This window comes from Macrobrachium nipponense, chromosome 1, assembly GCF_015104395.2.
Source record: "Macrobrachium nipponense isolate FS-2020 chromosome 1, ASM1510439v2, whole genome shotgun sequence".
NCBI lineage: Eukaryota > Metazoa > Arthropoda > Malacostraca > Decapoda > Palaemonidae > Macrobrachium > Macrobrachium nipponense.
In genome coordinates, this window is record NC_087200.1 from 152,695,350 (window position 1) to 152,705,716 (window position 10,367).

At 43.7% G+C, this 10,367-nt stretch overlaps 1 protein-coding gene across 1 annotated transcript; it reads right to left on the reverse strand.

The window, feature by feature from the left end:
• Window positions 1-8,524: 8,524 nt before the first annotated feature.
• Window positions 8,525-10,066, reverse strand: LOC135218972 (tigger transposable element-derived protein 1-like). The gene is made up of 4 exons (XM_064255410.1): window positions 9,395-10,066; window positions 9,073-9,139; window positions 8,912-8,961; window positions 8,525-8,617 (listed from the first exon to the last, which is right to left on the reverse strand). The coding sequence occupies exons 1-4, from the start codon at window positions 10,064-10,066 to the stop codon at window positions 8,525-8,527; spliced, it is 882 nt and encodes a 293-aa protein (XP_064111480.1).
• Window positions 10,067-10,367: the final 301 nt, after the last annotated feature.

Sequence of the window (10,367 nt, forward strand, 5' to 3'; positions counted from 1 at the left end):
TTGCCGGTCCCATGCTCCATGCGCGACTCTGCACGGGGACATCCAGGTCTGGTACCATGAGACGTGTACCATATGTTAACGATCTGGTGATCCACTCTTTTGGAAAGGGGTTGATTATTGCCATCTCCGGTAGCTGCTCCGCTTCTGTTTTAGTGCTTAAGTTTTTCATCATTCACTTTAACTTAAGGCAATCTAGGTAAGTTATACTTTAAGTTTTAGTTTTAAGTGATTCTTAAATCTAATCTACGCCCTCTCTTCCAGGCGCCAGCAGTGAAGGATACCGCACTGGCAACCCTGCGGGCCTGGGTCGGCGGTTTTGGGAAGAACGCCGCCAAGGGTATGCCCTACATTTTGGAGAAGCGGTTGGCGCTGTTAATCTTCCCCGGAGGCAAGGCGACAGGATACGTCCGACCCAGTAGAGGCGGCCCTACTATCGCCTTCATCCAACAACAGCTGGCTGCCATCATTACTGACCAAGACCAGGATATCTCCACGGACGTCGCGACTTTAGATATTAATGTGGAACCTATGGTAGGTGTAGACGACCTGTTGGTCGAGGTAGGTAAGGTGGACACCCAAGGGTCACCCTTGGGTGTAACTGTTTCTTCTACTCCTGCAACCTCTCCATCCTTCCAAGGCTTTACAGGTGATGAATTATATACTCCTCCTGAAGCTTCGGTTAGACCTAATGGTCAAGGTCAAGCGATGAAATCCTTGACTAAGACGTCGTCGTCGTCTAAGAAGTCGACTTCGGCGTCATCCTCCTCACGTAAGTCTCCTGGGCTGGAATCCCGAGCAGGACAGGTCTAAAGCTTCTAGCTCCGGCTCTAAGTCCTCGAGGAGTAAATCCTCCAGAGAGAGATCTCGTACCCCGGCAGTGTCACCGGTTCCGCTACCCTTGGTTCCGATTCAGAGCCACCCCTCCACCTCCGCAGCAGCTCCGGCCTTGGACTCCAATTCTGGCCTGTTGCAACAGGTGGGCGACCTGGTTGGGTCCCTAAAGAGTAGCATGGAACAAATGATCTCTCGTCTGTCGGATAGGATTACTTCCCAGGACTCCATTATAGCCGGACTGAGAGAAGTCCCTCTAGCCTCTCCTTCACTTTCCAATACGAGTGGAACTCAGCTTCCTCCGTATGACTCGCTACCTCCGTTCTCGATGAACAATCATGGAGAGTAGCGTCATACGCCCCCTTCCAAGACGGTCTCCATTTCCATACCGGAATTCGGAACTCGAAGGATAGAGGACTTCGAGTTCTTCCCGGTAGACCTCCAGCCTCCGTTCATAGGCTACGCAAGGCTTACAGCTTCAGCCATGGTTCGGGATGATAGGGTACCAAAGGAGACAGTCCTCTATTCACGAGACCATGCTCAAGAGAGAATGGCTTAGAATGTTTTAGAGGACATGGATTGTTCTAATACCAGGATACAACCTTTCAAGAGTCCCTTTACCATTTTCACAATGGATGAGAGTACCCCGCTCCCGTTCCTGACAAAGATCGCGAGGTCTACCATCCCAGCGGCCCAGAAGGGGGACCCCATGCCTCAATTGAAGGAAGCAGATCCCACATCTCCGTTGCTCCCCTCAGCCGGAGAATTGTGGGAGGACTTGCCAAACACCTTCTCAGCTGGCAAACTCAAACGGACTGTGCTATGGAGCAGTTTGGTGAAAAGCTACCCAGGCTCTCAGATAGCCTTATTCAGGCTGAATTCGACGCGAAATCGCGATTAGCCAGATCAATTAACTCTATGGCTATGTCCGAGGTAGCAACCATAGCTTATGGCTCAGAACCGCTTTTTAAGCTCATGACCAAAGCCCTGACTCAAACGGTACAGTCGGATATGTTTGAGTTTGCCACTGCTAGAACGAATTGTCGAAGCATGTCCTACAAGAGGCAACCATTCGACATGAGCCGAATAGGTTACTCTCGTCTAACATCTGGGGAGAGATCTCTTCCCAGAAGCTATGGTGAAGGAAACGTCCAGTCAGAGGCTACGAGGCTTGAACCAAGAGCGTTAAGGACCGGTGGGGCCTTAGGCTAAGAGGAGACAAGACCTAACACCTAAAGGTAAGGGTCGGGGGAAACCTAGGCGCTTCCATCCTTACCAGAAGAAGCAGTCACGCTTTCCTCAGCAAGTTCCAGCGGTGCCCTTAGTGCAAACAGCCCAACCTTCCACCTCTAAGGCTCAATCACAGCCAATTTATGTGATATCCCCTCAACCTCAGCCCCTCCAAAACGGCCTCTTACGCCATCTCTCCAGCTTACAATCAAGCCTTCGAGAGTTCAAGCTTCACAGAAGTATGACCGCTCGGGTAAGGGAGGAGCAAGGTAAGCGTTCCTTTCGTGGGAGAGGATCGGGAGCCCCTTTAACAGGGGAAAGCACTTCAGAGGAGGCCGAGGCGGTTACCAGAACCAATGAAGAACTTCAGGTAGGAGGGAGGCTGTTCCACTTTCGCCACCGGTGGAACTTCAGCGAATGGGCTCAGAGCATAGTGTCAAAAGGCCTGGGTGGAGCTGGTTGACGAACCCACCTCCATCCAGACCTTTCCGTCACTTCCTTCCAAGGAATTGACAGAGTACGCAGAGGACCTCCTTCAGAAAGGAGCTATAGTAAGTCAGGAGATTAAAATTTCAAGGTCGCTTGTTCAGCGTGCCAAGAAAGGCTCACAAAAAAGAAGGGTAATCTTAGACTTGTCCCGCTTAAACTTAGCCATCCGCTGCGACAAGTTCAAGATGCTCACGATCTCACAGGTGCGGACCTTACTTCCCCGTGGGGCCGTCACCACCTCTATCGATCTTACAGACGCCTACTATCATATCCCTATTGCAAGACACTTCCGTCCATATCTGGGTTTCAAGATAGGAGACCAGACATTCTCCTTCAAGGTAGTTCCCTTCGGACTCAACGTGGCACCCAGGGTGTTCACGAAACTAGCGGAAGTGGTAGTGCAACAACTCAGATCACAAGGGATTATGGTAGTAGCGTATCTCGACGATTGGTTGATCTGGGCGCCAACAGTCGAGGATGCAACAGAGCCACACTGAAAGTGATTCAGTTCCTGGAATATCTAGGCTTCAAGATAAAACAGGACCAAGTCAAGACTCACTCCAGAGTCAGACTTTCAGTCGGCGGGCATTCAATGGAATCTATCCTCCCATACTCTGTCGATTCCATCAACCAAAAGGAAAGAAATAGCGAAGTCAGTCAAGCAATTTCTAAGTCACAAACTGGCGTCAAGGAGAGCTCAGGAGAGGATCCTGGGTTCTCTCCAGTTTGCATCAGTGACAAACGTCTTAATGAAAGCCAAACTGAAAGACCTAACCAGAATCTGGCGCTCACGAGCAAATGTCAGGTCCAGGGACAAACTATCCTCAGTCCCTCTGATTCTAAAGAATCGACTTCAGCCGTGGGCGAAAGTCAAGAATTTGTCAGTGTCAGTACCCCTTCAGTTCCCTCCACCAGGGATTACCATCCACACAGACGCGTCCTTAAGCGGTTGGGAGGGTATTCCCAGGTCCAAAAGGTTCAAGGAACTTGTCACCTCAGTTCAGTCAGTTCCATATAAACGTACTGGAGGCAATGGCAGTGTTCTTGACTCTAAAAAGGTTGCGCCCACCAAAGTACTCCCACATAAAGCTAGTTCTGGACAGCGCAGTGGTGTACATTGTATAAACAGAGGAGGCTCCAAGTCACGTCATCTAAATCATGTGATGGTAGCCATCTTCTCCTGGCAGACAAGTTCAGTTGGCATCTCTCCTCCACTCACATAGCTGGAGTGAGAAACGTCATAGCAGACGCGTTATCCCGATCAGTACCCCTAGAGTCGAATTGGTCACTGGACAACAGTTCGTTCCAATGGATCCTTCAAAAGATTCCAGGGCTACAGGTGGATCTCTTCGCATCCCAAGCGAATCACAAACTCCCCTGTTACGTAGCCCCCAACCTGGACCCTCTGGCCTATGCCACGGACGCCCTGGCTCTGGACTGGAACAATTGGAAGAAGATTTATGTCTTTCCTCCAGTGAATCTTCTCATGAAAGGTGTTAACAAACTCAGGACGTTTCAAGGGTCAAGTGGCTCTAGTAGCCCCACCCCAGATGGCCGTAAGAGCAATTGGTATCCCCTAATTCTGGAGCTGGGCCTTCGTCCTCTTCGGATCCCCAATCCCAGGCTCTCCCAGTCAGTACGAAACGAAGACTGTGTTCGCTCCCTCAGGGATTCTCAAAACCCTAACTTTATGGATTTCATGAAGTTTGCGGCAAAAAGAGATGCGAATATTGACCCTCAGAATATTCTCTTCTTGGAATCCGATAAAAGGGATTCAACTTTGAGACAGTATGATGCTGCTGTCAAAAAGTTAGCAATCTTCCTGAGAGAATCTGATATTGAATCATGACAGTTAATTCAGCTATATCCTTTTTCAGATCCTTATTTGAAAAAGGTTTAGCAGCTAGCACGATTACGACAAACAAGTCAGCCTTGAAAAAGATTTTTCAATTTGGGTTCAACATAGACTTGACGGATTCCTACTTCTCGTCTATTCCTAAGGCATGTGCTAGACTTAGACCTTCTGTAAGGCCTACGTCAGTTTCATGGTTCTTAACGATGTTCTAAAACTGGCTTCAGAAACCGATAATGACACATGCTCGTTTATAATGCTCTTAAGGAAAACCCTGTTTTTATTAAGCTTAGCTTCAGGAGCAAGAATTTCAGAACTGTCGGCTTTATCCAGAGATCCGGATCATATTCAATTCCTTCCCACAGGGGAAGTACTACTTTTCTCCGGAACGTAGCTTTTTAGCAAAGAATGAAGATCCTTTAATGAGGTGGGAACCTTGGAAGGTACTACCCCTTCCACAAGATGTATCTCTTTGCCCAGTTACAACCTTACGAGCCTTTCTGTCCAGGACCTCCTCATCCTCATCGGGTCCCCTCTTTAAGAGGGAAAAAGGTGGAACTTTATCCATTAAAGCATCAGGCAACAAATCCTGTACTTTATTAAGCAAGCCAATCCTGACTCTTTCCCGAAAGCACATGATGTCAGGGCAGTAGCCACCTCAATTAATTATTTATTTGTCCAACACATGAACTTCGATGAGTTGAAAAAGTATACCGGATGGAAATCGCCGACAGTGTTCAAACGCCATTACCTTAAGTCCTTGGAAGCTCTGAAATTTTCAGCAGTAGCAGCGGGAAACATAGTTTCCCCTGATTCTAGTTAATTTGTAGTAGAAGATTCAGTCCTCCTTTCTACCTGCTTCACCCAACAGTTCGTCTATTCCTACCGTGTTCATTTACATTCACCTGGTGTCTTAGCTGCTTTGATGATGATGTAGTGGGTGCCCCTTATTTTTTGCTAGGGACACTCACAGATGATTATGGATTTTGATCTCATGGATGTTACCCCCTTATTTTTATGCTAGGGGATACATCTCAATTATAATGGTTACGGGTTTTGTATATTAAGTCATATGCATTCCTTACATATTATCATTGTTGTTTAATTTGTTCATTTTTAATTGCTGTTTATATTTTATTTTTGATACATGCCTTTACACAGATACTATTTTTGTTACATGTAAGCCAATTTACCTCTGTACATATGTAAATTACCTTATATAAGAAACATGTTTAGAATTAAGGGTAATTTAAGCATATTTCTATTTTGTATCACTGTGTATTTGTATCTTTTTAGCAATTATACTCTTTTTTATATTTACTTTATTTTTTATTTGGGACCTATTCTGTTTTATGTTTTTTCTCTTGTTACAATCTTGTGCTATTTCTCTGGTACGATTTCGCGCAGCGACACGAGCTGAGCCCAGAAAAGGGATTTTTGACGTAAGGAAAATCTATTTCTGGGCGATTGGCTCGTGTCGCCAGCGAGGAAATCCCACCCTTCCCATCCCTTCGCCCAAGATTGTCTGCTAACTTCAGGATGGCCACTAGAGGCGCAGCAGTCGGCAGCATGGGATGGAGTAGTAGTAGTACGAGCTGCTCACTCTGTGGGTCGGCTCTCCTCATGGAGGGTTTTTGTTGTGGGAGATTTCTGTTGGTATTTGGCTCGTGGTAGTGGTCTCACTCGCCTAGTGTTCATACCGACACCCTCTTGGAGGGTGAGCGAGTCAGTTATACTGACCTTTTTCTTTATTTTATTTATTCTCGGGTATGTGTTAGTACATTTACCCTAGAAATAATAGATTAAAGGAGGATATTTCGCTGGCGACACGAGCAATCGCCCAGAAATAGATTTTTCCTTACGTCAAAATCCCTTTTTTCGGAAGAGTTACTGCATGGACGTACGGAAAATGTTTTTTTTTTTTTTTTCATAAATTGTGCTAGAGACTTCCAATTTGTTGCAAAATGAAGGTAAATGATTTAATATTACTAGAATATAAGATTTTTAGCTTACAATTGCGTTTTTCGACCATTTCGGTAGAGTCAAAGTTGACCGAAGGTTGAAATTTGGCACATTGTTATTTATATGAAAATATTTCAAAACTGATAAAAGCTACAACCATGGGTTGTTTTTAGTTGTATTGTGCATGAAATTGCGCACATTTCCATATATAAAACTTTATGTAACGGCTAATTTAAAATGGTGCAAACATTACGACAATCGCACGTATGATTTTTTTGGAAGAGTTACCGCGCGGATGTAAGTAAAAAGTTTTTTCATAAATTCACCATAAATCGAAATATTGTGCTAGAGACTTCCAATTTGTTGCAAAATGAAGGTAAATGATTGAATATTACTAAAATATAAGAGTTTTAGCTTACAATTGCGTTCTTCGACCATTTCGGTAGAGTCAAAGTTGACCAAAGGTTGAAATTTTGGCACTTATTGTTATTTATATGAAAATATTTCAAAACTGATAAAAGCTACAATCATAAGTATTTTTTTGTTGTCTTCTACATGAAAATGCGCACATTTTCATATATAATACTCCATGTAACAGCTAATTTAAAATGGTGCAAAAATTATGTCAAAGTTAGTTACGAAATAATTTCTGAGATGCGTCACTGATACTTTTTAGTGCGATAAGAAAGAAATTCGCGCTTGCGCGCCTGTGTAATGATTGTAAACAAAACAACACCTTGATCCGTGAACTCCCAACATCCCCCAAGGCGCGTGATTCAAAAGTTTTCGGCTGGTAAGCCTATAAGTATTTTTCCGCAAATTAAAAAAAAAACTTTTCTATGTCGACGTAAAATACGTCCAATCGGCACCCGACAGACAATTTATCTCAACGTAAAATATGTCCAATAGGCGTTTAAGGGTTAAGATGACACAACATTTTTGGCCAGGTTGCCGTAGGTTTTTTGTTAACACAGTGGTATGAAGAAAGAGGTGTCCAAGAATACAATCACTTTTTGGTTATGTGAAGCTATCAGACAGGCATATATGATTCTTGATGACTCCACTGCCATGTTTGTGCAGGCTAGAGCACATGACATCAGTGGTATTGGTCCCTCTCTGGCTTTCAAGAAAAATTTTACTTCATAGAGTTTTGAGCGCTGGCACTTGGTTACGTCAGTCCAGGTTCACCTCTTTTTATCGTAAGGATGTTGCTCACAGATCTATGGACACTTTTTCCTTAGGGTCTGTGGTGGCTGCCCAACAGATCGTTGTCCTTAACTGGGCACGTTTGTATCTTACCTAGGATGATTGCGTGGAAGAGAGAATGAGTGAGTTGGCTGGTCTCTTTCTTTCTCTTGTTTCTTTCCTTCTTCCTACAGATGGGTTGAGGAATAGGCACGTCATATGCTGGACTGGTCTGATACAGGTGAGTAAGGTAGTTATACTGATAGTTTGGTTGCTTTGTTTTCAAATAGTCAAACCCTCTACATATTCAGTAGCATATACTCCGCTCTCTAGCAAGGGGGAGTGAGGAGTAATAATAAACCTTGGTGTATCAGTTTGTTATTAAACAGTCAAAGTTTCTCTTTAGTTCCCTACTGCAGTGAATCTTCCCATATATCATTGTACGTAACCCAGTGGCTGAGTTGTTGGATATCAGTTTATCTAGCTTCTCATGGGCATCAGTCCCTCTCCCAGTAGATATTTCTTTTGGAGTTTGGAGTGGTGGGTAGGTCCCCCAGCTGGTTTAGGATGTCTGTACCTCTCACCAAGTATAAGTCTATCCTGTTGTTAAGACTGAAGGTTTGTTCACGTGTGAACAAATGACAAATTTTTAAAGACAATTAGTATTTTTCATAGCTACAAACCTGAGGTCTTAATGTTTTACTGCCCATCTCTAGCCACTCTTCTGTCTTCTTATGACATCCTGGGTTGGGAAAGACTAAATGCGGTAGCATGGGTGCGCGGTCTTTGACCAGTTTTCACCCGATATACACATGCATTGCCAGATCTCACAAGATTCATAGCTTTTTTCATTTCAGTTTTTAAACTGGATCCAGCTAGGTGCTAGAAAATATCCTATTGTTCAGGCCTCAGGTTTTTGTAGCTATGAAAAATACAAATTGTCTTAGAAAATTTGTCATTTGCCTTACCAAATTTCTAGTGGTTGGCGTTGCTTACTGGGATGGGCATTTGGTATGTGTAGATGAGAATAACTGGGTTATGGAGTGGAATCTGCAGGTGCTTATGAGTCTGGAATGATAAAGATAAAAATGATAGAGTATGTATCATCAACTACCGCACACAGTATTATTTACTGTATGAAATACAATTTTAAAAAAATTAAGAATTCCTTACCTGATGGAGTTGGCGAGGTGATAGGGTCAGCTACTTTGGGCTCTGAGGAGGCTACATCTGGATCTGGTATTGATAACAATTATGTAAAGATACAGCACATAGGTGGATTTACATAGTGTACATAGACATTCTATAACATGTATATAACAATTTATAAAACATTTAAAAAAATTGTTAAGGATTCCTTACCTGATAAATAGGCTCAGGGTCATCTGGGTCATCATCACTATCAAAGGGTTCTGGAATGATACATAAAGAAAAAGATTAGGTTATGCAACAGCAAACACATTAATACATAGTAATGTACAAACAATTTATGGCATGAAAAAAGATAGAAATGAAATTCCTACCTACTGGAAGCTGGATGGCTGCTACAGAGGGTTCAGGTCCAGGGGGATCTGGATTGGGCTTCTTCTTCTGCAATAAATACAAATGATAAAAATGATTCAAGTTACAATACACTTACAGTTTTATTTAAAAATTTACAATTAATACATATGTAACACATTTTATATTACAGCATGTAAACAAAATATTAAAAAAGTTCAGAATTCCTCACCAAGACTAGGAGTGGGAGGAGGTGCTGGAGACTACTTCTTGAAGAAAGTGTCAAACCTAGACTGTACACTTTTCTTCGTCTGCTTCTCCTTCAGTGTCTCTGTAAAAAGTTACCAAATTCAGGATCCATCTCAAAATCCTGTCAAACCTACCAATGTTAGGGTCTTCTCCCTGAAAAGAAACCAAAGCTCTCTCCAGATGAGTAAAACTCTCTGACAAGCCTTTGATAGTTAATGCCCTGGGTTTTGGGTCTGGTACCTCTAAGTCTTCCTCAATCATTTGCTGCTCCAGCTCAATGAGGTCCTCTGATGACAACCCTTCTCCATGGCATGTCAGCAGCTCTGTGACATCCTCATCTTCCAAATCTAGTTTCAGCCTCTTGCTTAGCCCTAGGATTTTCCTCATCTGTCTCGACATCTTCTGCCTGGTCAAATCCTTCAAAACTGTGCACAAAGTGGTTGTCTTCACCCCCTCCCAAGCACTTGCATCTGTGATGATGCAGCCCTTCCAAAACTGCTTCAAAGTCAACTCCTTGTTACCTTCGATAGCACTCAAAGCAGAGCGTATTGTCCTTCTATGGTAGTATGCCTTGAAGTTAGCGATCACTCCCTGGTCCATCAGCTGTATGAGCGACATTGTATTCAGTGGAAGGTACACCACCTTCACATAAGGATGCATATTGCTCAAATTTGAAGGATGACCAGGGGCATTGTCTAAATTGAAGAACCTTAAAAGGCAAACCTTTCGAGGTACAATACCATTCCACTGCTGGTACCAAGTGGTCATTGAACCAATCTTCGAAGACCATCAAGGTAACCCAAGCCTTCTTGTTAGACTTCCAAGTGACTGAGTTGACTCTTGAAAATGCCCTTGAAATCCCTGGGATTCTCTGCCAAATACACTAGCAAGGGTTTAAGTTTCAGGTCTCTGCTAGCATTGTCCCCAAAGAGTAAAGTCATTTGCTCCTTACCAGCTTTATGGTTTGGTGCTGACTTCTCCTCCTTGGAAAGGTACTTACGGTTGGGCATCCTCTTCCAAAATAACCGTCTCTTCTACATTAAATACCTGGTCAGCAGTATAACCACCT

What these genes read in the sequence shown, in the direction of transcription:
- LOC135218972 (XM_064255410.1), bottom strand. Translation starts at nt 10,066, where the DNA reads ATGACCACTTGGTACCAGCAGTGGAATGGTATTGTACCTCGAAAGGTT. An exon ending in AGCCATCCAGCTTCCAGTAG is followed by an intron (nt 8,962 to 9,072) that starts GTAGGAATTTCA and finishes GTATCATTCCAG; the next exon opens with AACCCTTTGATAGTGATGAT. An exon ending in ACCCTGAGCCTATTTATCAG is followed by an intron (nt 8,618 to 8,911) that starts GTAAGGAATCCT and finishes TTATCATTCCAG; the next exon opens with ACTCATAAGCACCTGCAGAT.